Below are 27,188 nucleotides of genomic sequence, written 5' to 3' on the forward strand. Positions count from 1 at the left end.
AACAAATTTAATGATTCACTTTGTTAGAATTTAAATAATCCACATCTCACTTCAGTTCTTATCAACTATGAACATTACTGAGGTATGAGAATTCTAGACTATTCTAGAATACAAAGATAATACTGACACCCTCAATCAGTGAAGAAATATAAAATAGTACTCTGTTTTTCATTGTTTACTTGATTTTTGTCCAACACCCTTGGGAAGAGCCACCAAATCACACTGAGTACAACATCTGATGTTTAGATGCCTTCTAGTGAAGATGCATCCTATCCATTATCATGTTTGTATCATAAGTGAAGAAATAGGCACTGCATCAAAAGGCTGTTTCCCCAGACTAAATCAATCCTATGTGTTGAGATGAAATTGAACTAAAATGAACTGAACTGAAAACTCCAGTCCCTATTCCTCATTAACGTAAGTCCTGTGTTGCAAAGTTGGGAGGAAGGAGAACAACTGGAAGCATAAAAACATTTTCCCCTTTCTTTCTATAGATTACTAAAACATTCCAAGAATCAAATTTAAGAAATCAATTCATCAGAGCTCATGTTGTCAAACTGAGGTAAGTGGAACTATATAAAAATATATATAAGCTTAGGGGCGCCTGGGTGGCTCAGTTGGTTAAGTGTCAGACTTCAGCTCAGGTCATGATCTCATGGTTCGTGGGTTCGAGCCCCACGTCAGGCTCTGTGCTGACAGCTCGGAGCCTGGAGCCTGCTTCGGATTCTGTGTCTCCCTCTCTCTGTCCCTCCCCAGTGTACGCACGCTCTCTCTCTCTCTCAAAAATAAACATTAAAGCTTTAATGTTTATTAAATAGTAATATTACTAGTAATATATTAAGCTTACATTAAGCAATATGGCCCATTTGACTTTTGTTCACAGCATAGATAATGAGACATTCACACAATTTGTTGCAATATTATGAAAGTAGTATTATGGGCAGCTTAAAAAACAATGCAAATAAACAAAAACAAAACATGCCACATTTTGATCTATTACTAATGTAAGTAAGCATATCACTTGAATACATGGTAGAAAAAAAAGAAAGGTTAAAGAGAGTTGGGTGAGGGTACAGTAACGAGGCCATCCTACTGTATAAATCCAGTGGATACCATTCACAATACAGTCTATGTAAATAGTGCCCCCTTGGAGTTGTGCAATTCTGTGGTCCTGGGCATATTCAGCCAAGATCAGAACACTATGACCAACATCAAGCTTTTTGGTTTGTATCTGCCTGGAATGCTATAACACAAAGGACCTTGTGGTCAAATCCAAGCATGTGTGGCATGAATTAACAATAAGGGGAGTAGCAGCATGCATTCTAGTTATTTGACATTCCTACCTTAGTTGAATATATACTTATCTGTGTGATGTGATGAGACAGGCCCTCCCAGCTAAAATACTGACCCTACTGACCTTACCACAAATGCCTCAAATGCCCACATTACCCAATCCTTCAAATAATATGCAAAAGTCCTTTGAAAGGGAGGTGTTTCCCAAATACCACCACCACAAGAAAATTAATAGTTCTTATTTGCTGTAGAAATACTTAGTAAGTCCAGAGCATGAACATCTGGTCAGATACATTTTGTTGAGAAATGAGAGGGGAAGGAAGAATCCATGGGAAGAGTACTACCAAATCAATTTTAGTCAGTTCAGCACACTTTCGCCTTAGCACTGTCTTGTGAAAATCTCTGTACTAGCCACTGGCTTTCAAAACTTGTAGGATTGAATGAGTCATCTGTACTTTTTTACTTCCCACTTACTGCTCAATCCCCTGAAATCTTACTTCTGATGCCACCACAAAATGCTAATCGCCTTTGCCAAATTCAACAAGGACATTCAAATCACAAGCTCCAAGCAAATTATATCATCTTCTGTTTGGACCTCTCAGTGATATTTGGTACTGTTGTATTTTTAATCCTTCTTAAAATAGTACCATCCTGTAGTTTCTATGACCCTACACACCCTATTTTCCTCTTACCTCTCCATTCACTCCTCAATTTTCTTCACTAGCTCTTATTCCTTCTCTGCACATCCTTCAAATGTTGGACATTAGGCTGTGCCATAAGCCTCTCACCTTCTCAGTTCACATTCTTGACTTTCAGTGGCTTAACTGACCCCTATATGTTCATCATTCTCAAAGTTGCATCTCTGGGCCAGTCCTCTCTTCTCATCTCCAGTCATGAATGTACACAGCCATCTCCTTAATGTCATCATACAGGTATCTCACAGACAACTCAACTTACTAAATCCAGACCTGAACCTATCATCTCTCTCCCACCAAATGTTACCTCAAATTAAGTGAGGTGTCACTTTCAACCTAGTTGCTCAAGAAATATGTAAGTCATCTTTAATTCCTCCTCTCCCTCAACCCATACATCCAATCATCTAATCTTTCAGTTCTATTTTCTAAATATCCCTAAGATCCGTAACTTTTATTCAAACAGTGCCCTCAACCATCTCTCTCCTGGACTATGAACGGCCTCCTAATGAGTCTCCTTTCCTCCAGTCTTGCTCCACTCCACATTCTACAAAGCAGTCAGAAAGACTTTTTGAAACAAAATTCTAAACATATTTCTCCCCTGGTTAAAATCCTTCCATCCTTCCATTGGCTTCTCCTGGGCTTATCTTTCACTATCATCCAACTAGACTTCTTTCAGTTCTTCACTGGCCCTAACCTCAAGACCTTCATATAAGCTATTCTCTCTGCTGGAAATGTACACACACTTTGCCCCCTTTCCCTTCAGTTTTAAACACAGTATATAAATAGAAAGCTTGAGGTATGGTAAGTCAAAAAAAAAATCAGGAAAGGATTACCCTTAAAAAGATAGTTTGTTATAGTTCACAAGAGGAGGGTACATGCCTCTTTGGTAGAGTTGTTATAAAGATCAAATAAATTAGTGTAAAACACATGGGCCTGTTTGGGTATCTTATTCAAAGTTTGTCATTCACTAAAGATACCTCTTCTTTGAATTGGTTCTTCTACTTTTTGTTAGTCTTTTCTTGTTGACTTGTAGGAATTCTGTATTTATAGTAGGTAGCAATCATTTGTCACTTTCTGTGTTGCAAATATATTCTTCCTGTCCATAGCATATCTTCAAACCTTATGGCATCTTTTATTGTGAAAAGTCAGTTGCAAATAGTCTTATTTAAGAAATTCTTTCTACTCATGTATGTAAAGACATTCATATTTTCTCGTAAGTTGTAAACATTTTTGCTCATATTTAGACACTTTGTATATGATATGAGAAGTAGATTTAAATTTTTCCATATGAGTCATTTTCCTTCCATTTGTGATACCACTTCTGCAATACATTGTTTACATATGTCAAAGAATCAATTTCTGGTCATTAATTCTGTTCCTTCCTATTAAGCTTAATACTGGTCATTCAAATAAAATCTACCACTATAGATTTATCTATTTCTCCTTATGCAATATATTTTAAGACATAGTGTCAAGCATATATATGTTTAGAATTGCTATATCTTCCTCAGGAATTAGTTCTATCAAGATATTAATCTTTTTTATCCCTAATTTTTTTTAATCTTAAGATCTCTTTTTTTAATGTGTATTTATTTTTGATGAGAGAGAAAGAGTGTGCAAGGTGGGGAGGGGCAGAGAGAGAGAGAGAGAGAGACAGAGGATCCAAAGCAGATTCGGTACTGACAGCAGCAAGTCCGATATAGAACTCAAACTTTAGAGCTCACAAAGCATGAGATCATGACCTGAGCTGAAGTCGACCACTCAACCAACTGAGCCACCCAAGCACCTCAGTCTTAAAATCTCTTGTGTCTGATACCATTATAGCTACATTGACGTTCTTGTGGCTATCATTTTTCAATATATTTATCTATCCTTTTATTTTTATTATTTACATATTCTTATAGGTTAGACATTTCTCCTAAAACAGAAAGTTAGATAATATTTTCTAATGCATTCTAATCATCTTTGCCTTATTTTAGTGATTATCCTTAAAATTTAAATAAGGAGAGTTGGCTTAATCCATTACCCTTCTTCTACTTGGAACTCTTATTCATGTTATTATGAATGATGTTTTAGCTCCACCTTATTTATAATGACACCAAATCAGTCATTGTAATGATAGATTACCAGTTTGTCACTTTCTCTGTTCCCTATTTCTTATTGTACCTCAACTCTCCTATGTTCAATCTCTTTCTTACTGAAGTACTTCATTTATAAATTTTCACAAGAGTCAGGGCATCTGGGTGGCTCAGTTGGTTAAGCATCCAACTCTTAATTTCGGCTCATGTCATGATCTCACAGTCATGAAATCGAGCCCTGCTTTGGGTTCCATGCCAAGCATGAAGTCTGCTTAAAATTCTCTCTCTCCCTCTGCCCCTCTCCCCTGTTCACGCTCTCTTTCTAAAATAAAATAAATTTTCACAAGAGTAAATGATCTGTAAAGTATCCTTTTTAATTTTTCTTTGGTCTACAAAAAGTCCTATTTTATTTTCATTCTTGAATAAGACTTTAGTATGGATATAAAATTCCAAATTAATAGCTATTGTGTCTCAGTGCTATTGTGCTCTAAGTGTATATATACAATTATATATCACCTTTTTCATTGCTATTAAAGAACCTGTCCTTCAGTCAAAATGTTCTTTGGTAGCTAATCTCTTCTCCATTGTCTGAATATCTTCCATTTGTCTGTGGAGTTCACAGTTTTTTAATGATGTATTCGTATGTGTGGGTTTTTTTTTTTATTTAGTATGCCTCAGACTCATTGTGATCTAAGCCTTCATGCCTTCATCAATTCTGGATAATTCTCATCATCTCTTGTAATATTGCTGCTCCTTTGTTTTTGTTATTCTTTAGTTTTGCATTAGGTAATCATTGAGCCTTCTCTAGTCTCTTAGCCTCTATTTGATCTGTTTCATCTCTTTATCTGTTACGTTTTGTGTGATGTCTTTATGTTCATCTTTCAGTTCACCAATTTCTCTTCAGCTTTGTCATATTCTATGTAACCTACCCATTGAGTTTTTACTTTCAGGGAAAAGTTATGATTATGTATTCATGTCTGCAAGCTCTGTTTGTTTCTTTTGTGAACCTGTCTGGTCTGTTTTGATAAAGTCCTATACTTTTCTCATATTTATGATTCCCCTTTTATGTCATTAGTCATTTCAAGTATAGTTATCTATCTGTTAATTTTATTATGTGACGCTTTTGAGGATGCTCTCCTTTTTCTGCTGAATCTAGCTCATGATATGTTGTTTGCCATTGGGATTGTATGCTTATATTTAATCCCACTTCATAAGTAAGACACTATGCAGCCTGGATTTAACATTCAATATTACAGAGCATTTGTTACTCTAGGAGGATCAGCAGCATATGGACCTTTTTTGTTTGTTGGTTTGTTAATTTCTTTAAGTTTCTGGAACCATGAAGGTAGTGGTACTATAAATCCAAAACTTTCAGGTAGCTAGGCTCTTGATCATGAATTATCAGGAGAATCTTCTTTTTTCTGTCTAGACCTGGAACCCTAAGACCCATAGACCTACAGACCTTTTTTTTTTTTTTAATGACATGATGAGCGCGTTTTTTTCTTTCCAATCCATGCTTTCATTGAGGGTTTAGTTCTTTGAGAATCCTGGTCTTATTTAGAAACCTAATGTTCATCTCCCTAGTTAGCACTAGCCCAAAGAGTCCTCTCCAGCAACCATGTAAATGCTAAAAGTCAAGCCTGTTGGATACTCTAGTGCTTATCACATATTATTCATTTTCCTTATTTTTGGCTTTCCAAGATTTCCCTTCCTTTAATGTGACTTTAGCTTTGCATTCCAAATGAAATGTATTTTATCAAACACTTCTGGTTATTTTATATGGAGAAGGTTTTTTTTTTAATTATTTGGGCTTTTGAGATGTTAGAAATGGATATAAATTATTTCTTCAGTGTCTGCCCCTCCATCTAAACTGCAAAATCCATGAGAATAGCAACTGTGAATCTTGGTCACAGCTAATTTCTGAAACCAAGAACAGTGCCTACTGCAAGAAGGTACCTATTTAATATTGCTAAGTAAATATTAAATTAATATCTGGAATAAATATTATGGCAGAAATGACTATTGAGAGGAGAGGAGGAGGCCTAGAATGAATAGGAGAGACAAATTTGTCTAAAGCACCTTTTCAGGAGAGAAGATGGCCAATGTTAGGTGAAGGAAATGATGTACATGGTAATTTACACAGAAAGAAGTGGAAATTATATCAATTTTTGATAATTATAGCCTGCAGTCAAATTATTAAGGCTCACTGTGAGAACTATCTGCGGTTAGCTGATAACAGAGGTAAAATTTTAACATATGACTACAAAAGTTAAATTTTGCTTTTGTAGCCACATTAATGGGTTTAGGTAATAGAAAATTAACCTGAGGCTTTAAGTCACATAAATTTGGAACCTCTCTCCTTACAGGTTTGTTTAATGAGATAAGGGTGTTTTGTTTTATTTTTTAAGATATGTGAAGTCTAATAAAAGCTAATATGTACTGTATACTATTCACTCTTCCCAAAAGTTTTGCATATATTAATGGACATAATCTTCATAACAACCCATTTTGATGTGAGGAGACTTAAATACAGAAAGATTAAGAAACAAATAACTTACCAAAGTCAAACCATAAATGGCAGAGCTAGTATTATTCAAATTCTGGCATTCTGACTTCAAAGCAAGCTATACCAAATAGTGGATACAACATACTATGCATCAAAATCAAATATTTGTGGAACAGCATTGTGTGATAGATCGTTAAGTATGCAAACACTGTTATGTGACCAGTTAAATTCTAAAGTTGAATTGCCCAAATGAATCTTTTTAATGTTTAATCAATAAGAGTATATAAACAGAACAACTGAAAATTATAATTATCTATTTTTTAATATATTTATGGTTTTTAGGCAAGAGGGTAATGGTGTGATAGCAGATGTTGTCATGAAATTTAAATTCACTAGAAACAACAATGGAGCATCAATGAAAAGGAGAATTGAGTCTGTTTTACACCACATGCTGAATAACTCTGGAAACTTGGAAATAAACCCTTCAACTGAGATAACATGCAAGTACCATTTTTATATACCATTTTATCCCAATATATCAACTAAACCAGTTTTAATTCATATTTTAATTTAATGAGACTGACTTTTCTTTCCTTGGAATTAAACTTTATGAAAACTATATATTATAAAGCTAGACATAATACATAGTTCTCTAATATAAAACATTCTAAAATTTAAAGAATCATTTAGCATTCATATAATAAATTTTATTTCCTAAACATTCTTTATTACTTTTCCCTCTCAACACTCCTTATCTCTCAACAGGAGAGACATTACTGTCAGATCTTCAATCTGTAGGTGTGCTATAGGAATGGCAAATAGCTGCTCAAGGTCAGAGAACAATTGAATTAACACTCCACCTCACCCAGAACCCAGCATGCAATCGGGAGGTGTGTGATTAATACTCCTAGAATAAAGAAGAAAATTAGAAGATTTAGCAACATCCCTAACTCCTCTCTGAAAATATCTGTACCTCTTCTTGTCTTGAATCTATTTTCATTTTTTCCCATCCCAATTGCTACCACTCTGGTCCAAGCCCATATCATTTCTGACTTGAACTATTTGCACTAGCCTCCATACTACCCGTTTTATTTACTGTTGGCCCCTTCCAAACTATTGTCCACATACTGATGAAGTTATGTTTTATATTTTAAAACATAATCTCATTATTTAAAAGCTTCCCATGACTTCCCACAAAAACACAAAACAAGCAAACAAAAAAAGACCTGTAACTGGGATACCCAGCCTTACCCAGGACAGTCCCAGTTCATGTCAATTGTCCAAGAACCATTATTAATATTAATCCCTAAGTATCTTGGTTTGGACAATAAATGATATGACCATCTCATTTAAAGCACTGCATGATCTGGTTCAAACTTACCCCTTCAGCTACTTATTATACCACTCTTCCTTATTCACCAAAACCTGGCCACACTTTCATTTCCTCCACCTGCCAAACTCTTCTCCTCCTGACTCAGGGCCTTTGTATATACATTGTTTCAGTTTCTTATAATACTCTCTAGTTCATCCCTTTACATCCATCAGGTCTCATCTGGGTCACTGGTTTCTAATGTAAGCCTTTTCTAACTTCTATTACTCAATTATTTACCTGTGTCATGGACTCCATTTTCCTTCATAACATTTATCACAATCAAAACTACAAAATTATTTGTGTGATATTTCTGTTGATTGTCTTCATCCTACTCTGTAAGTTTCCTAAAAGGCAAGAACAAGTCTTTCTTGTTCATCCCAGTGTGCTTCTACTACCATCTACTACATAATAGATGCTCCATTAATATTTCTTGCATGACTAAAAAAAAAGACTTGATATGTACATAGAATTTAAGGACACTCCTCCAACTCTGTCATGCACTATTAATAAACCATGATTCCCTTAATATAAGCTCAGGATTAAAGGATTTTGGTAGTCCCCACACTGGACTGGTATTCAATTAGTATATGCCTGTTATAGCTGTACTAAATGTTACGATATTGAAATGCTTTCCTATCTATCGGTAAACCACCACTGTACCAAGCCCACAAAGATGTCTCCCCAGCCTCTTCAAATCCTCCCATCCCTACCCCCAGACTCTCAGTTCATCCCCCTGCAATTGAAGAGTTAATGCTTAGGGACTTCCAAGACACTGCTCTAGCTCCATGGTTTATTACATCCTTCTGACTGGCTGGCTGATGCTCATCCATTACAATTTGTTTAATCCCCACAACAACCATAGACTCTACTTTTATTGTTCCCACTCAGAAACGATGGACAATTGCCCAGAGTCCTGCAATCTTCATGTAGGGGAGGCAGGATTTGAACTCAAGTCTCTCTCATTCAAAGAATAAAAAGGAGTGGTCAGTTCTTTTTATTCCTGGCATCCAAAAGGATATTTGGACTCCCCTGACACAAAGCAGATATGATACCCAAACCCTGTGAAAGTTCTGGCAGGAAATAAGTTTGCAAAAATTGATTTTAGAAAGCATGAAAACTTGCCTAAGAAGTTTACATATCTTTTATAGGAAAAAAGAAACTGGTTTCTCATTAGAAGCTTTCAAGCAAGGAAGGATATGATCGGACATAGATTTTTAGGGGAAAAAAAAAACAGCCTGGTAAAGTAGAGGCAGACACGTTGAAAAGTGCAAAGGTGGAGGCATCGAACGCAGACTGAAGGTTGTTATAATAGTACAGATGTTAAATGATGAAAGCATGAACTAAAGTAGTAGCCAAAGGGATGGGGAGGATAGGCCTGATTCAAAGGATAGTTAGAGGCTAGAAGATATAAAATCTGAAAGCAAATAAAATGTGAAAATGACAGGAAGGGAGGGAACTGGAGACTGATTCAGAATTCTAGCCACTGGTAGAAGTGGAATCATTTCCTAAAGGAGGAAATATAACAAAAGTAGCAAATCTGGGGTAAAATTTGGTGACCTTGAGTTTGAGAGGGCTGTAGCATGTGCAGACCTTAAACTAGAATAGACAGACCTTCACTATCTACTATCAACATAGTTTTCTGTCTGCGCCCTCCTCCCATTTTCCCACATCACACTTTCACTCCTAGCTCTACTGACTTCATTGTTCCACAAACATCATACATCTCCATGCACTTGTGCCCACTACACCTTCCACCTGGAATACACTTTCACTGCTTGTCTACCTAGAAAATTCCTTTCAGGTCTTCAGAACACAGCTCATATGTTTTTCTCACCATGATAACTTGGTGAAAATCTCAAGTAGCATGACCACCCTCTCCTTTCTCCTCTCTACTTCATACTTAAATTTGAATGATTTTTTTAATAATTTCTAAACTGTAAGTCATGTGAGGGCAGACCTCCTTTATTTTTCTCACTGTTACACCTGCAGTACTAAGAATTGTATCAGTTGAGTAATACAGATGTATCAATATGTACCTACGTATATATTCAGGTAAATGAAAACTTAACTTCTCTTATACGACTTATCACATCATATCTCAACAACTTGCTTATGTTTCTCTTTTCCCAACTAAACTGAGTGAATTGAAAGCAGGAATATCTTTTAAATATCTTTTAAGTATCTTTTAGTGTTTGATGAGAAAAAAGCACAAACTTAAGTATAGATAACAATAAATTGGGGGAAGACTGTAAACACACATTTCTAGGACTTATGACTCAGAGATTCTTTCAGCAGATCCGAGATGAAGCCTAGAAATCTGTATGTATCTTATCAGGCCCTAAGTGATTCTGATGGTGGTTGTCTGAAGACTGCATTTAAGAAATTAAGACTACATGTAATAATATACAGTCCTTATTGTATTCATCTTACTCTCACTTTTTTTTTTTTTTAACACCAGCAATTACTGACCAGGATACAGTGCATATGTTCACTCAAGGTAAGTTTCAAAATTACCTTATAAAAATGGTTTCCAAAATATAAATAGTAAGCATTCAAGTATTTGCACTCTTTGTCAAGGTAGTTTCTATTGAGGTGTTATCTTTATTCTTACTTCACTCCTGTGGTCTGAGATAAGACATTGCTGATTCCAACAGCCAGTGGAGTGATGTGTAAGTTTTCCCCTCCTTTTAGAGGAAGGTGCTGGCAGCAATGGCATTCTGTGTCAAGTCTGGCCTCAGGAAAAGTTTTTTTTGCAGCTTTGGGAAGCTTTTCCTGCCCCAGTTCTATGGTGGCACTCCCTTAGACTTATAAATTATGTTTGGTGACACCATTTATATGGCTTCTCCTAATCACCAGAATAGCTTGCTTTGTTGTGGATTTAAGTTAATCGAAAAGTATAGTAAAAAAAAAAAAATTATAAAAAGTGATGTTAGTTTTAGGTCTCAAATCTTAAGGAAAAGTCACTACTTTCCAATGTCATTCTGTATACTCTCAGGCTAGGATAGCAGAAATATAATCCCTAGAAAACAGCTGTTTACTTCTCTGGCTGATGAAATATAGTTAGAAATTAGTTCAATGTACCTCAATAGCTGGCCTGTCTCAGATACTTAAGTGATGTTACAAGGTAATGGTACCTTTTTCAACTTAATTTTATATTTAATTCATGCTTATTTTTAATGAAAATGTGCTTAAATAATTTACTAGGGAATTTGGTTGAAGGATGCAGCAGAGGAACTTATGTTCTATGTATATTCTTTTTTTTTTAAGTGTATTTATTTACTTTGTGAAAGACGGGGACAGGGGAGAGAGACAATTCCAAGCAGGCTCCACACTGCCAGGGCCCAGGTGGACACAGGGCTCAATCTCAGAACCGTGAGAGCATGACCTCAGCAGAAATCTAGAATCAGACCCTTAACTGACCGAGCCAACCAGGTGCCCCGTTCTTTGTATATTCTTAATGAAAGTCTGGAGGTCTGTAAGAAAAAAAAAATGCCTTTGGATGGATGTTCTATTGAAGTAGTGTCACTATTTTAGAGCAATAGAAGTTGTTGCTGATGATTTACTTCTTATTTCTTAGTAATAGACTAAACAAAAGGAAATAAATCATGGGAATGAGGATGAAGAGGGCTTGAATGATCATTTCAGCTTTGGCCATTGGAGTGTTCATGGGCTTTCTCCTTTAAGGCACTTAATTAAACCTCATCTAGATGCTTAGAAACCCTCAGTTACCCTCAAGAATATTCTGTGAAATATGCCCTTGAAAAATGGCACATTTGGTAATACAGAGTCAGTTACAGAGGTAGAGTGGAACTTCCACAATGAGCTGGATTACCACTATGGAGATTTCTTGATGAAAGCAGTTTTCCTCCAACTTCAATGTGGACATGAATCACTCATAAGAATGTAGCTTCTAATAAGTTCTGAGGATCTAACATGCAGCATGGTGACTACAGTTAATAATACGGTATTGTATGCTTGGAAGTTGCTAAGTAGATCTTAAGCACTCTCATCACACACACAAGAAGAGTTAACTATGTAATGTGATGGAGGTGTTGGTTATCTTGATCTTGGTAATCAACAATGTATATGGATATCAACTCATCACACTGTACACTTTAAATATATACAATTATATTTGTCAATTACTCCACAAATTTGGGGAGAGGGGGAATGCAGCTTCTGATTTTTTTTTCCTGGTGTGGGTCTTAGAGTCAAGTTTTTTCAGCTTTGAGGTATAATTGACAAAATTGTAAGATATTTAAAGTATACAACATTATGATTTGTTATACATACGCATTATGAAAAGATTCTCCCATCTAGTTAACATATTCATCACCTCACATATTTATTCCCACCCTTTTTTTGGTGAGAACATTTAAGTTCTACACTCCTAGCAAATTTCAATTATACAATAATGTTATCAACTATAATCATTATGTTTTGCACTAGATCCTCAGCAGAACTTATTCATCTTATAGCTGAAAGTTTGTCCCTTTTTACCACATTCTCCACATTTCCCCCATCCTCCAAGCCCCTGGAAACTACTTTCTATTCTTTCTTTCTAGGAGTTTGACTTTTTTTTTTTTTTTTTTTTTTTTTTTAAGATTCCACATATAAATGGTATCAGGCCGTTTTTGTCTGGATTTGTTTTTGTCTGGATTATTTTACTTAGCATGATACCCTCCAGGTTCATCCATATTCTTGCAAACAACAGGATTTCCTTCCTTTTCAAGGCTGAATAATATCCCTGTATGCATGTATGTATATACAAATATATATGTATACATCCCTTTGTGTGTGTATACACACACACACACACACACACACACACACACACACACACATTCTCTTGACCTATTCATTCATTGATAGACCCATAGGTTATTCTACACAGTGCCAACATGTCAACATCTTTAATAAACTTCCAGGGTATACCCATACTGCAGGTCCACAGATCATACTTTGGAGTAGCAAAGCTATATGGAAATTTCCTAGTGAACTTGTGGCCTGAGCTGGTATATCCAGCACTAACCTATCTTAACCCCCTTTGATGAGGAATTTCAGAGAACTCTAAAGTTGCTCTAGAATTTGAAGTCTCTATGTCAATTAAGTTCAGAAATATTCTCTAAAATTCAGTCTATAGGCAATAGTAGTCACAAAGGTACTGTAAAAAAAAACAACACATTAATCTTGCTTTTGGAAAGGCTAGCCTGTTCTAAGGACAAATACACAAAAGACAGAAAAGCTGTAAAAGATGGAGAGACTCGAACAGCATCTCCCAAATGTAAATGAATCATAATCTTCCCAGCACATTAATGCCTTTTTCTTATTAGGATGTGGGGCCCGTACAGACCTAATAACTCTGTCTGCGGAGAGGATCCTAGGAGGCACTAAGGCTGAGGAAGGAGACTGGCCATGGCAAGTCAGTCTACAGACGAATAATGTTCACCACTGCGGAGGCATCCTGATCAGTAGCATGTGGATCTTGACAGCAGCTCACTGCTTCAGAAGGTAAGGCTATAGCTTATCTACCCACCTGGGAACAACTAGGAGAGACAGATACAGGACTCCACCCTGGACTGAACATGATTGGATTATGCTAGAAATAATTGCATGTGGAAAAAAATTAATGAGTCTTTTCTGCATATTCATGATAGCAAAAACATTTTTTTTCCTCCTTCAGCTGGCTAATTTAAAACTATTTTTCTCTTTCAGGTAATAGTGTGCCATCATGGTAAAGAACAATGATCTATATGTAAGAGCGTTTAATTTAAATCCTAGCTATGAAAACTTGAGAAATTTACTGAACCTTTATAAGCCTTTTTTTTTCCCTAAATTAGGAAGATACTATTATCTGTGTCTTAGCCTTATTGATAGGATTAGATACACTAATGCAAACATGTTAAGTGTTAGCAAAATTAATTGCTGTAGGAAATTTGCACATTACATCATATAAGCTGATCAGCAGGCTCATGGCTGATCTGAGACTGCTTTATGCCATTAACTAATTCTTTCAAAACAATTATTGAGTATCTATTATGAGCACAGTATTATCACAGAAGGTAATTAAACTGCCTATACTTTAAGTGAGCCTACATTCTAGTGTTGGAGATAGACATACACAAAAATAATGATCAATAACAGTGAGTAGCATAAATAAAATGAATTTAAACAACTTCTAGAAAATTCTTCACTGACGTGACTAAAGGATAGTGCTAACATGAGGGTAATAAACTGCCAGTGGATAGTAGGATGCATAAACTTACTCATGATAAAACTTTAGACCTAGATGACTCAAATCTGTGAGGTTCAGACACACCTTATTATTGGAGCATCCTAGACCCTAACAGTTGCTGGGAATTAATCTCAAAACATTCACTAAGTGAAGACATCTAAACTCAAATGTGCCTCTGACCATATCTACTCTTTTCTCAGACTCACTCAATATCCATAGTCTAAAATCCAATTTACTACACACCCATAGCCCTCCTATTGAAACAATCCAAATTTCTTTCTCAAAGCATGAACCTTGAGCTCCAGTCAAACTGCATTATTCTCTTCCCCTGGATTCTGCCTACTTTTTCAGGTTTAAGAGCATTGTGCGCTAGTCTTGTTAAACTTTACTCCCTCTTAATTTAATAGTTTTGTAACAGGCACTATATTATGCAGCAGTACCCTCAAATCTGCAAAGGACTTCTTAGAAATAGTGAAGATTTTTCAGAATTCCAATACGAAGAAATGGAGGAAGGGATATTAACATTTTAGGGAGAAGAAGAAGATTGAGAAAATGCTCTTAAACCTGAAAAATAGTAAGAGAATAATGCAATCTGGCTGGAGCTAAAGGTTCAATCTTTATTTCCACTTGAAAGGCCAAAGAAGAACTATGGAACTAATTGATTTTAATCACTTCTGAGTGTGGGAACCAGAAATGCAAATGCTTGGATTTAGTATAACGAAGGATGTAATACATAAACAGTCTGCATTCTAAGCCCTATGCAGACCCAACTACCAAAAGCTAAGTAAAGGATATCACTATAATGAAAGTCACCATTATAAATATCATCAATGTTTACCAAAGTAATTCATGATTTTAACTTTTTTTTTAAATTTATTTATTTGGAGAGACAAAGAGTGAGCAGGGAAGGGGCAGAGAGATGGGGAGATAAAGAATCCCAAGCAGGCTCTGCGCTGTCAGCACAAATCCCACAGACGGCGAGATCACGACCTGAGCTGCGATCAAGAGCCAGACACTTAACTGACTGAGCCACTGAGGCACCCCATAATTCATGATTTTAAATGCTTGGAACATCTTTGAATTATGCCTCCCCAATCCTTCTATTCACTACTAAATTGATCCAGGAAAGCTAACAAACTATGTGAACCTTATATTGGCACACTTCCAGTAGGGCTGATTGTCACTGAGAACCCATCAACGAGGATTTCTGGGGACACGGCCAGCCTTACATCAAGATATATAGATGTGATAAGGCCCTCCAAGAGTCCAAGAGAAGATTTTTGAGTTATCACTTCCCCTATGAAGTCTTCCCTGATGCTTTCTTCCTCCCCCATGGTAGTCTCACAGAAATCTGCTCAATTATCTTTAGCAGTAGTCCCTGTGATTTATGATACTTAATTGTCTCATGTGGAGCTGCTCATCAACAGAGACCATAGTTATTTATATATTTTTAAGATTTTAAATTCCAGAAAGTTAGCATACAGTGTAATACTAGTTTCAGGTGTACAATATAGTGATTCAACACTTTCATACAACACCTGGTGCTTTTTAATCCTCATCATCTATTTAACCCATCCCCCCACCCACTTCCTCTCTGGTAACTATCAGTTTGTTCTCTATAGTTAAGCCTCTGTTTCTTAGATTGTTTCTTTTTCTCTCCTTTTCCCCCTTTGTTTGGTTGTTTTGCTTCTTAAATTCCACATATAAGTGAAATCATATAGTGTTTGTCTTTCTCTGACTGATTTATTTCACTTAGCAGAATACTCTCTAGCTCTATTCACATCATTGCAAAGGGCAAGATTTCATTCTTTTCATGGCTAATATTCCAGTGTGTGTGTGTGTGTGTACCACCTCTTCTTTATCCATTCATCAGTTGATGGACACTTCGGCTTTTTCCACAATTTGGATATTGTAGATAATGCTGCTGTAAACATTAGGGTGCATGTATCCCTTTGAATTAGTATTTTTGTACTCTTTGGGTAAATACCTGGTAGTGTGATTGCTAGATCATAGGATAGTCCTATTTTTTAAAAATTTTTTAATGTTTATTTATTTTTGAGAGGAGAGAGACAAAGTATGAGAAGGGGAGGAGCAGAGAGAGAGGGAGACACAGAATCTGATGCAAGCTCCAGGCTCTGAGCTGTCAGTACAGAATTTGCAACAGGGCTTGAACTCATGAACCTTGAGATCATGACATGAACCGAAGTAGGATGCTTAACCAACTGAGCCATCCAGGTGCCCCAGGGTAATCCTATTCTTTAACTTTTTGAGGAAACCAGAGTAGCTGCACTAGTTTGTATTCCCACCAACAATGCAAGAGGGTTCCCCTTTCTTCATATCCTCACCAACACCTGTTTCTTGTGTTGTTGATTTTAGCCATTCTGACAGGTGTGAGGTGGTATCTTATAGTTTTGATTTGTATTTCCCTGATGATCAGTGATGTTGAGCATCTTTTCACGTGTCTGCTGAATGTATGTCTTCTTCGGAAAAATGTTCACGTCTTCTCCTCATTTTTTAATTGGATTATTTGTTTTTTGGGTGTTGAGATTTATTAGTTCTTTATATGTTTTGGCTAATAAACCTTCTACACTTTATCAAATATATCATTTGCAGATATCTTCTCCCATTCTGAAGGTTGCCTTTTAGCTTTGTTGATTGTTTCCTTCACTGTGCAGAAGTAATCCCAATAGTTTATTTTTGCTTTTGTTTCCCTTGCCTCAGGAAACATGTCTAGAAAGAAGTTGCTATGGCTGATATCAAAGAAGTTACCACCTGAGTTCTCTTCTAGGATTTTTATGGTTTCAGGTGTCACATTTAAGTCTTTCATCCATTTTGAATTTACTTTTGGCTATAGTGTAAGAAAGTGGTCTAGGTTCATTCTTCTGCATGTTGCTGTCCAGTTTTTCCAACAGCAACTGTTGAAGAGATAGTCTTTTTTCCCATTGGACATTCTTTCCTGCTTTGTGGAAGATTAGTTGGCCATACATTTGTGGGCCCATTTCTGGGTTCTCTATTCTGTTCCATTTATCTAGGTGTCTGTTTTTGTGCCAGTACCATACTGTCTTGATGAATACAGCTTTGTAATACAGCTTGAAATCCAGAATTGTGATGCCTCCAGTTTTGTTTTTCATTTTCAACATAACTTTGGCTATTCTGGGTCTTTTCTGGTTCCATACAAATTTTAGAATTGCTTGTTCTAGCTCTGTGAAGCATGCTGGTATTATTTCAATAGGGATTGCATTGAATATGTAGGTCGCTTTGGGTAATATAGACATTTTAATAATATTTGTTCTTCTAATCCATGAGCATGGAATTTTTCTCCATTTCTCTGTGTCTTCTTCAATTTCTTTCATAAGCTTTCCATAGTTTTCAGTGTACAGATTCTTTACCTCTTTGGTTAGGTTTATTCCTAGGTATCTTATTGGTTTTGGTGCAATTGTAAATGGGATTGATTCCTAATTTCTCTTTTTTCCTGTTTCATTATTGGTGTATAGAAATGCAACATATTTCTGTATGTTGATTTTGTATCCTGGGACTTTATTGAATTTGTTTATTAATTCCAGCAGTTTTTTTGTGGAGTCTTTAAGGTTTTCTACATATAGTATCATGTCAGCTGCAAATAATGAAAGTTATACTTCCTCCTTGCCAAACTGGATACTTTTTACGTCTTTTCGTTGCCTGATTCCTACAGCATAGTTATTTATTTATATTTTTATTCCCAGAGACTCATACTGTTTCTTATACAAAGTAAACATGTAGTAATGACTTGTTCAACTATAACTAATGAAAATAATAGTTATTTCCACTGAGTGCTTACCTTGTATGCCAAACATTGTTTCAATACTTACAACTGAGTGAGGGCATATAATCAGTCACATTTTGTGCAAAAATAAACTGAGAATTAAAGATATGAAGTTGCCCTAAATAACACAGTTAATATATGGCATAGCCAAGATTTAAGTCTATTTTTTTTTTTATTTAACGTTTATTTATTTTTGAGACAGAGAGAGACAGAGCATGAATGGGGGAGGGTCAGAGAGAGGGAGACACAGAATCTGAAACAGGCTCCAGGCTCTGAGCTGTCAGCACAGAGCCTGACGCGGGGCTCGAACTCACGGACCGCGAGATCATGACCTGAGCCGAAGTCGGCCACTTAACCGACTGAGCCACCCAGGCACCCCTAATTCTGATTCCAAAATCATGCTCTTATTCGTTTGCTGGAAGAAAGAAAAGGAAGGGAGGGAAAGAAGAGAACAATACCTTTAAAATTTTCTCCGTACAGAGACTGATCAAAAGAAGTTCAATATGAAAAATTCATGTATTTGGTGGTTGTAAACTACTTTTTTCTTTAGAATTTTTAACTAGCATTCACTCTTACATAAGCTATTGTACATTATAAGATTATTTCCTGGACATATAATTTTTATTTCTGTATCACCTATATCTAAACTCCACAAAACTCTTAAATTGTTGTTGTGTGGATACATTTTATTTTTATTCAAGCTTAGGAGCAACACTGAGTTAATCAACTCTTCAATTCACAGACCCTTTAGACAAATTATCATTCATTTACTAACTATGTAATCCAGAAAATATATACCAAAGAGATACTGATCAAATAGTTGCTAGCCAGGAAAGGGATGGCAAACGCAAAATTCAAATATTTGAAATGCTCATAAATTCACAATTCAAAACACATTCTCGTATTTTTTTAGCTACCCTAATCCTCGTCAGTGGACTGTCACTTTCGGTGTTTCAACAACATTTCCTAAACAGAGAAGAGGAGTAAGGACTATTTTAATCCATAGCAATTATAACCCTGCAACTCATGAAAATGATATTGCAGCTATACAACTTGACAGAGGCATCACCTTTACCAAAGATATCCATAGGGTGTGTCTCCCGGAGGCTACCCAGAATATTCCACCTGGGTCTACTGCTTATGTAACAGGATGGGGATCTCAAGAATATGGCGGTAAGTGTCTCAGGAAAAATCAAACAACAACAACAACAACAACAACAACAACAACAAAATCTCCTGGGACTTGCTGTTATGTAATTAGGGAACACCTGAAGGACATGTTCTGTGGAAGGAACGATCCCATATTCTGATGAGTCCAACCTCTAGTTATTACTACATATCCTCAGCAAAGCAAAGCAGTGTCCCTAGAAATCACGGGGGATTCTCAAACACAGTAATAGGGAAACGTAAAATAAAAGTGGTGAAGAAACATGAGTTCTTCAATGAACAAGGGACTCTATAGGTCTCAAATGTCTCTCATATAAAGAAAATTTTTAATTTTGAAAAGAAGATTTTGATAGGTATTCTCTAAGGGTTTTAACACCCTCTAAGGTGTTAACAATCATTAAGGTGTTCTGAGATGAAATGAATTCTACCTCTAGAGCAAGAAACTCTACATACATAAGCATTGCTCACTCTTTGTTTACTGAATGAATAATGAGGGCAATGTAAAAGAACAAATAGGGCCATGGTGAAGAGAATATCAACCAGGGCGTGGAAGGACATAGCATTAACAATTTCCACATGCTTCAGCTCATGCTGTAGATTGTATCTCCAAGAAATAATATGAAGACTTAATTGTCCTAGAAAATACCTCATTGTGTTTTCACCACTGAAAGTAATTTGGTGTAATAGATAAAATGTGTGCTAATCATAAAAATGGCAGTGCCATTCTGAAGGAACATCAATACAAGTAAAATAAATTATTTCTTTAGCCTTGAAACCAGACTGGTTTCTCTTTCATTGGTAAATTAAAGTTTACTCAATATGTAATTTTCCAATTCAAAGTCAGTCAGTGAATAACTTAAATGCTACTAGTCAGTATTAAAATAGCAGATATGTTTTGCTCTTAAGGTCCAAGGGGCGCTGCATCACAAAGTAAGGCAAAAAAATAAAATTGATCTGTGTAGAGGGTTTATTCTTCTCTACTATGGGCATCTTTGCTGAAAAGAAACTCCCAATATATCTTCAATAGCCTGCTTTGCTAAATAAGATAGTGTTTTGGAGTACAGTTATTCCTTCCCATATTTGACATAGAATCATTAATTTACCCATTCCATTTCTGCTTTATACTTCACAGGTAGCACAGTTTCAGATCTACAGCAAGCACGGGTCAGAATAATAAGTAATGATGCATGTAATGCACCAACTAGTTATAATGGAGCTGTTTTGTCGGGAATGCTATGTGCTGGACTACCTCAAGGTGGAGTGGATGCATGCCGAGTAAGTTCAAAATAATGTTATCATGTCATCATCCAAGTTCATAAGCACTTACTGGCATGTGATACTGTGATAAGCATAGAGGTAACATAATTAGAATACACAGCCCTGATCCTCCAAAAAATTGTTATATAGATTTTACAGTTAAAATTCTCTTATGAAATTGATCCAATGTTAATTTTAAGAACTTTCTTTGTGATTTTTAATCTAAATAACACCTGAATATCAGCACCCTGAAGATAAAAAATGTACACAAAAAGCTTAGTTATTTCAGTCACAACAGTTTCTATAATTGTAAAACAGCACAAATGAGGGAGGGGGGAACTATTTAGATCGGTCCTGTCTTTTTTAACCAAACATAAAAATGAAAATAACTATGAAATTCTTACTTTAAAATAATTACAATAGGATTTTAATGCTAACATTTTTAATTAAATTATCTAAGCAATTAATGTGGTTATATCCTTTAATAGATTTTGATCCTATGTCTGAAATCCAACCTCCTATAGTAACAGCAATAACTACTTAGTATCCAAAATTACATTTCTGGAATTAAGAAAAATTAATCTTTTCTTGGGGAATCTGCTGCTGTTTTGGGGGTGGGGGGAAACTGTATGCAGAAAAATCAAGTTTATTCTTTCCTCAAACAATGCTGACAGTTTTTTATTTCAACTTTTTTATTTCACTTTTTTATTTCAACTTAAATTCTAATTAACATATATGGTAAAATTGGTTTCAGGTGTAGAATTAAGTGACTTATCACTTACAGACAACACCCAGTGCTTATCACAAGTGCCCTCCTTAGTGCCCTCCTTAGTACCTATCACCCATCTAGCACATCCCCCACCCACCTCCCTCCATCAAACCTCAGTTTGTTCTCTATCTTTAAGAGTCTCTTATGATTTGCAAACATTACTGACTTTTATATTTTAGTTCTCACATTCTTGAAAAAATGGGTAAGAAGTAGCTCTTCCACAGTTTTTTTCACATTTTGGGCATTTTCCCCTACATGAAACATTTTTATTGACCACAAGTTGTGTATAAATGGAGAGGAACTGTTTATCAGTTTTCAAGAAACCATTAATTACCCATTAGCCTTTTGTTCCCTTTAAGTGGAGATGTCTTTGTGATAGGAAACACTTCTTGTTCCACTTCCTATTTTTTTATTGCTAGTTCTGTAACAACAAATTCTCAAACTTCATAGTTTTCAAAAAAATTCACCAAATAAGTAACACACATCTACACTGACAATTCAGCATTAATTAGAACCGACTTAGAGAAACACATGAAATATAAAAGGGCATTACTCATGCCTTACTCAAAATGCCCCTTTCCTTCTGCATACACAATTTCCACTCTTCCCCTCAAGCCCGGATCAAGTCATCATGAAATTCCCCCTATGTGTTCCACTCTGGACCTCACTAATTTTCAGCTGAAATACTACAATACATAGAGTTTGTGCATCAGAAAGAACTAGCACTTTACAAAGGAGATTATGAGATCATACTTGTTTCAGTTCATTTATTCATAGAAATTGTATGTTTTCTGTGCACCAGATACAGTGCTAGCACAACTATGTGTTCCCTGCACTCATCAAGGCTATAGTCTAGAAGAGGGAACACAAGTTAAAATGCCTACACAACCAGACTGTGAAGCTGTCCAGATATAGGATAAATTGCATGTCCCTCTTAGTTTAACATCTGCTCGTCCACTCTTAGATATTATGCAGAGAAATTCCTTACTAGGAAGAATAGCAGCAGAAGCACAACAATGAAAAAGAACTGGGTAGCTGGAGCATGAACACACAACCTGAAGGAGGCAGGTGCCAATCAGCTGCATGCAGTGCTTGCCATGCGATTGGTGATTCACACACTGACCCTTCTCCCCATCTAAACCAGTAATTAGAAGAGCTAGCTACAAAGAGCAGTCAAATGAATAGCAAACCATTCTAAAAGCACACTTGATAATAGTTGGCTTTTATTAGTAGTACAGACTGTATGCCAGGCTATACTGGAAGTGTTACATGTATAAAACTCATTTAAACATATAGAAACATTACTCATAGATGAGGAAACTGAGATCAGAAAAGCTATTAAATAGTATACTGAAGGTCATATGGCTGAGAAGTGGAGAATTCTTCTTACCCAGTCTATCTAACTCCAGAACCCACAGACTCAATCTATCATGCAGCATGTAAAATGGACTAAATTTGTTTCCCCAGGTAGATTATTGCATGTACAAATATTTGTTGGTTGGGTTATTATAATTGGCCAGTATTTCATAAGGAGTGTTTTACTCATTGCCTTATAAATTTCTTTGTGATTATTCACCAAAGAATACTTTTTGATGATATATTATTATGCATCAGACACCATGCAGGTACTATGAATAGGAAGATAAATGAAACTTCATCCATTCAACAAATATTTGCTTAGCATCTCCTGTGAGTTAGAAGCTTAGGATATAGCAGGGTCCAGAATAAGTATGCCTTCCCTGGCAGACCTTACAGAATAACCAGAAAAACAGACACTGAACAAGTATCCTAAATGCTGTGAGTTTTGCAGCAATGTGTGGCTGTCACAAGGGGAATTGGTGCAAGGGAATAAGTTCAAACAGGCATACAATGTGTTTGCATAAAATAATATAGAAGTGGTGAAAGAGATACACACAAGATGTGGAACACAGGAAGTAAAAAACTAACCCAACCCAAAGCTAGAAGGGGTGGCGGTGGGAAAGAACAGCCCTGGGAAGGCTTCCTGGAGGAGGTAAAGTCTGGGATGGGAAGCTGTCCACCAGATGACTGAGGACAGTCTGGGAAACATGCACCTTGTCTTCTCACACCTGAGGAAGGAACAGTGTGTATTCTTAAAGGATTTTGGTTAATTTTCACATGAAATTGGTACACTATTTCAACTTGCTGTAACATTTCACAAGAAATGTCAGATTATTTTTATTGTCATACTGGGTGTGACTTCTACTGACAGAAATAAACTCCTTAATACTTCAGGGTGGTCTCACACTTAAATTCAATCATTGTGTTTCTTTCAGGGTGACTCTGGTGGCCCACTAGTTCAAGAGGACTCACGGCGGCTTTGGTTCCTTGTGGGGATAGTAAGCTGGGGGGATCAATGTGGTCTGCCAGATAAGCCAGGAGTATATACGCGAGTGACAGCCTACCGTGCTTGGATAACCGAAAAAACTGGGGTCTAGAGCAATAAAGGCATCTCTGTGGCAAAGTCTGTATGCAGGTGTATGTCTAAAATTCCAAAACCTTGCCTTTCAACTGCAAAAGAACCTGAAGTTGCCCTATTTTAACCTCCTGTCACATAAATATTGTTTCGCAAACACAATTTGTTCTTTATTACTACAGATTTTGTTTTCTCAAGAAAGCTATATGAATGTTGCATAGTATTGTGGCTGTGTGCCAGGGGAAAGGTGTAAACTAGTTACAGAGGTAACAATTTTATTACAGTTGTGATAAGAGCTCATAGTGAGAAAAACAGATACCCTGAGAGAAGATATTAGAGGAATCTGGACAAGTCTGCGGCATTGGAGGAGTCTTCCCTGAAAAGTCTCACTGAAGCTGATAATGGTAGAATAATAGTCAAGGCAGCAAGAATAGCATGAGGAAATAAAAATCCTATTTATTTGAAATTTCTGGTTACTCAATAGGCGGTGTAAGTCCTAAAATTAAATATGTGAAGTCATTGTACAGCAATCTTAATTACCCTATAAGAACACACTCCCAAAGAAACTGAGGAATTTCAGGTATTTAAGATCAAAGCTAAAATAGTCACTGCTCAACTGAGACCCAAAGAATTATAATTTTTATGATGAATTTTATTAAAAATATCTTGGGGCGCCTCGGTGGCTCAGTCAGTTAAGTGCCTGACTCTTGGTTTCAGCTCAGGTTATGATCTCCACACTTCGTTGAGATCAAGCCCTGCATCAGGCTCTAAGTTGACAACATGGAGACTGCTTGGGATTCTCTCTATTTTTCTCCACCCCTCCCCACTCTCTTTCTCAAAATAAATAAATAAACTTTAAAAATATCTCTCATCTATGTGAAAGAGAGAATTTACTTCCTCTGTAAACTGATGAAATACACCTGTGCAACCTTCTTAAGTAACTTCCAACTATACAGCTTTTGAACAACTAAGTAGGAATAATCTTAAGAACTAAAGATCACCCCAGTGGTGGTCATTTTTGAGAATATAAGGACCCTCAATAGCTAAATCCAAGTAATGAATTTAAAGTCACATGTGAAGTTATTTTGCAAAGAGAAGGGTTAAACAGTTTAATTTCAATAAAACTGTCTTGGGGTGCCTGGGTGGCTCAGTCGGTTGAGCGTCCGACTTTGGCTCAGGTCATGATCTCATGGTCTGTGGGTTCTAGCCCCGTGTCGGGCTCTGTGCTGAGGCTCAGAGCCTGTGCCCAGAGCCTGGAGCCTGCTTCAGAGTCTGTGTCTCCCTCTCTCTCTGAGCCTCCCCCGTTCATGCTCTGTCTCTCTCTGTCTCAAAAATAAACAAACATTAAAAAAAAATTTAAAAAAATAAAACTGTCTTAGAAAAGAAATGTCTCTCTCCTTTTTTTCTCCCTTTCTCTTCCTTACACACACATTACCAATGAACGTAAATAAAATCCATTAAAATTTAATGGCACAGTAATTTATGTAGTTTGAATCATGAATGTAACTGAATTTTTATGGGATCCTGACATTAATTAAAGCTTGGTTATGCATGACCATCTATGTGTCAGGGCTTCCTCCTTCTAAAAGCTAACTCACAACACCTGGGCATCAGAACTACAACATGCATTGTGATAAAAACTTCTTGTATTTCCTCATGTAAATTGTGAAGAGACCTACAGTGGAGTCATTTACTTTTAAGGAAAAGAAGTTGAAAATTTAACTAACTTGGTGAAATGTGCAAATTATTGATACAAGTCATTTCAAATAAACTCTTTTAAAACTATTTCCCTGCTTAAGAATTTATGGAAGTTATGATTTATGAATGGCAATCCAAACCATTTATTTAATTGGTTCTCCAACAAGAGAATTGCCAAGCCAACTCTAAAGGCTTGGTACTTTCTGCTGCCTTATAATCAAGCTCTATAACTGAGGCAAGCGTCCAGCCTGACACTCCCTGGCTTCACCTGGTGAGGACAATGTTAAATTGGTAATTTAGTGTAAGCCTAAAGGGGAGCATGTTTTTGTGTATAGGTGTGTTGGTGTGTACATGTTTGTGTGTGTGTGTGTGTGTGTGTGTGTACATGCCCCCACATATTCATAAACATTTTTATTTATTCCTATGTATTGAAAGCTATATAAAGTACTTATTTAGCAGAAAACAGAACAAATTCCATTTATTGAAAATAAAATATTATTTAGCAAATATGTTTATTTATAAGAGAAGGAATATCTGAGGACCTTCTTTATTTATTTTTAACGTACTAATGGGTTCCATGTTACTGACAGCTAAGTAACTCCATGAAAGCAATTTTAATATTTATGGGAGGTCCTAGAAGATTCGGGGGAAATATTTTATAATATCAAAAGGAGTCTTCCAGAGTACCACTTTGCCATGAATAATAATTACTCTCGTTTAAATGGGAATGGAACAAAGAACTTCTTAGATTATTTATCTAAATCTGTCATAGATTCTAATTTACACAATTCAATTTCTATTTTCCAGTTTGCTAAACATTAAATGGTTCAAACAGATCCAAAATAGTTGTTTTCTTTCCATTTTTCATATGTCTATGTAATCCAAATCTCAAAACACAGCCCTTTTCATTTCTAATCAATCAGTTTGATTAATCTCCTACGGGGAAAACAGATCTTTTCCCTGCATATTTCAAGTGATTCATTTCTATAAGCATCAGTTGTCTTTTTAAGGACAGGTCCCTTGTCAAGGGAGATACTTAAGCAAAATCTGGATGATCACCTGCAGAAATGTTTTAAAGGATTTCTGCAAAAGGTCAGGCTTAAAAATAGATTATTTCCATGGTCCCCTCCAGGCTAAGACTCTACTCACAATTAGGAAATAGTTTGGGGGAAGCATAAGATCTCTGAGAGAGAGAGGAATTTCAGAGTATTGGGACATTGTTTAAGCTGGTGCACCACGATAAAACATACATCATCTAGAGTAAATAAATCAAACCGATCAAAATTCAAATAAAGTAGAAATCCATTTTGGAGGGGAAAAAAAAGCAACTGAATGAAACTAAGGAATTCAAAAAGCAAACAACTCTCAGGGCGTTTTCCAGGGTGGCCTCTACCTTTAACCTCCAATCATACAAATTAGACTGAAAGTACTAATGCAATAAAAATCAGGGAATACATTAATAAAAGGGTTTTTCCCTACAAAATTCATCCATCTAACCAGTCATTCATTGTTTTACCCATCATTTGTTTATCAATAGCTTTTGAGCACTTATAATGTGCCAAGCTTTATTCTGATCTAGTCAAGACAACTTCTAGGAAAGAACAAGCCAGGCAGAGAAACAAGCAAGTATAACTTGCCCTGAGATGACAAGTTTGTGAGTTCGAGGAACAGTAAGAAGTCAATGTGGTTGGAGTAAAACTACTGAAGAAAAACATGTGTTAGAGGAGGTTGAAGAAATAGGTACATGGGCCAAAGAAGTTTTGATTTTATTCTAAATTTGAGGGCAAGATTTTGGAGGAGAATCACAACACCTGAGTTTCAGAACAACTACATTCACTGTGATGAAATCTTATACTTCCTCATGTAAATTGTGAAGTGACCT

General features: G+C 36.2%; 1 protein-coding gene across 1 annotated transcript in view; it reads left to right on the forward strand.

The window, feature by feature from the left end:
• Positions 1-23,873, forward strand: part of LOC102960358 (transmembrane serine protease 11D) — a 64,853-nt gene extending 40,980 nt beyond the window's left edge. The window contains exons 4-10 of the mRNA XM_042984787.1: positions 495-562; positions 6,915-7,072; positions 10,403-10,441; positions 13,278-13,455; positions 18,895-19,158; positions 20,285-20,423; positions 23,469-23,873. Coding sequence (XP_042840721.1) covers positions 495-562; positions 6,915-7,072; positions 10,403-10,441; positions 13,278-13,455; positions 18,895-19,158; positions 20,285-20,423; positions 23,469-23,630 — 1,008 coding nt within the window. The 3' untranslated portion in view covers positions 23,631-23,873. The remainder of the gene's footprint in view (positions 1-494; positions 563-6,914; positions 7,073-10,402; positions 10,442-13,277; positions 13,456-18,894; positions 19,159-20,284; positions 20,424-23,468) is intronic.
• The last annotated feature ends 3,315 nt before the right edge of the window (positions 23,874-27,188 follow it).

This window comes from Panthera tigris, chromosome B1, assembly GCF_018350195.1.
Source record: "Panthera tigris isolate Pti1 chromosome B1, P.tigris_Pti1_mat1.1, whole genome shotgun sequence".
Classification (NCBI taxonomy): domain Eukaryota; kingdom Metazoa; phylum Chordata; class Mammalia; order Carnivora; family Felidae; genus Panthera; species Panthera tigris.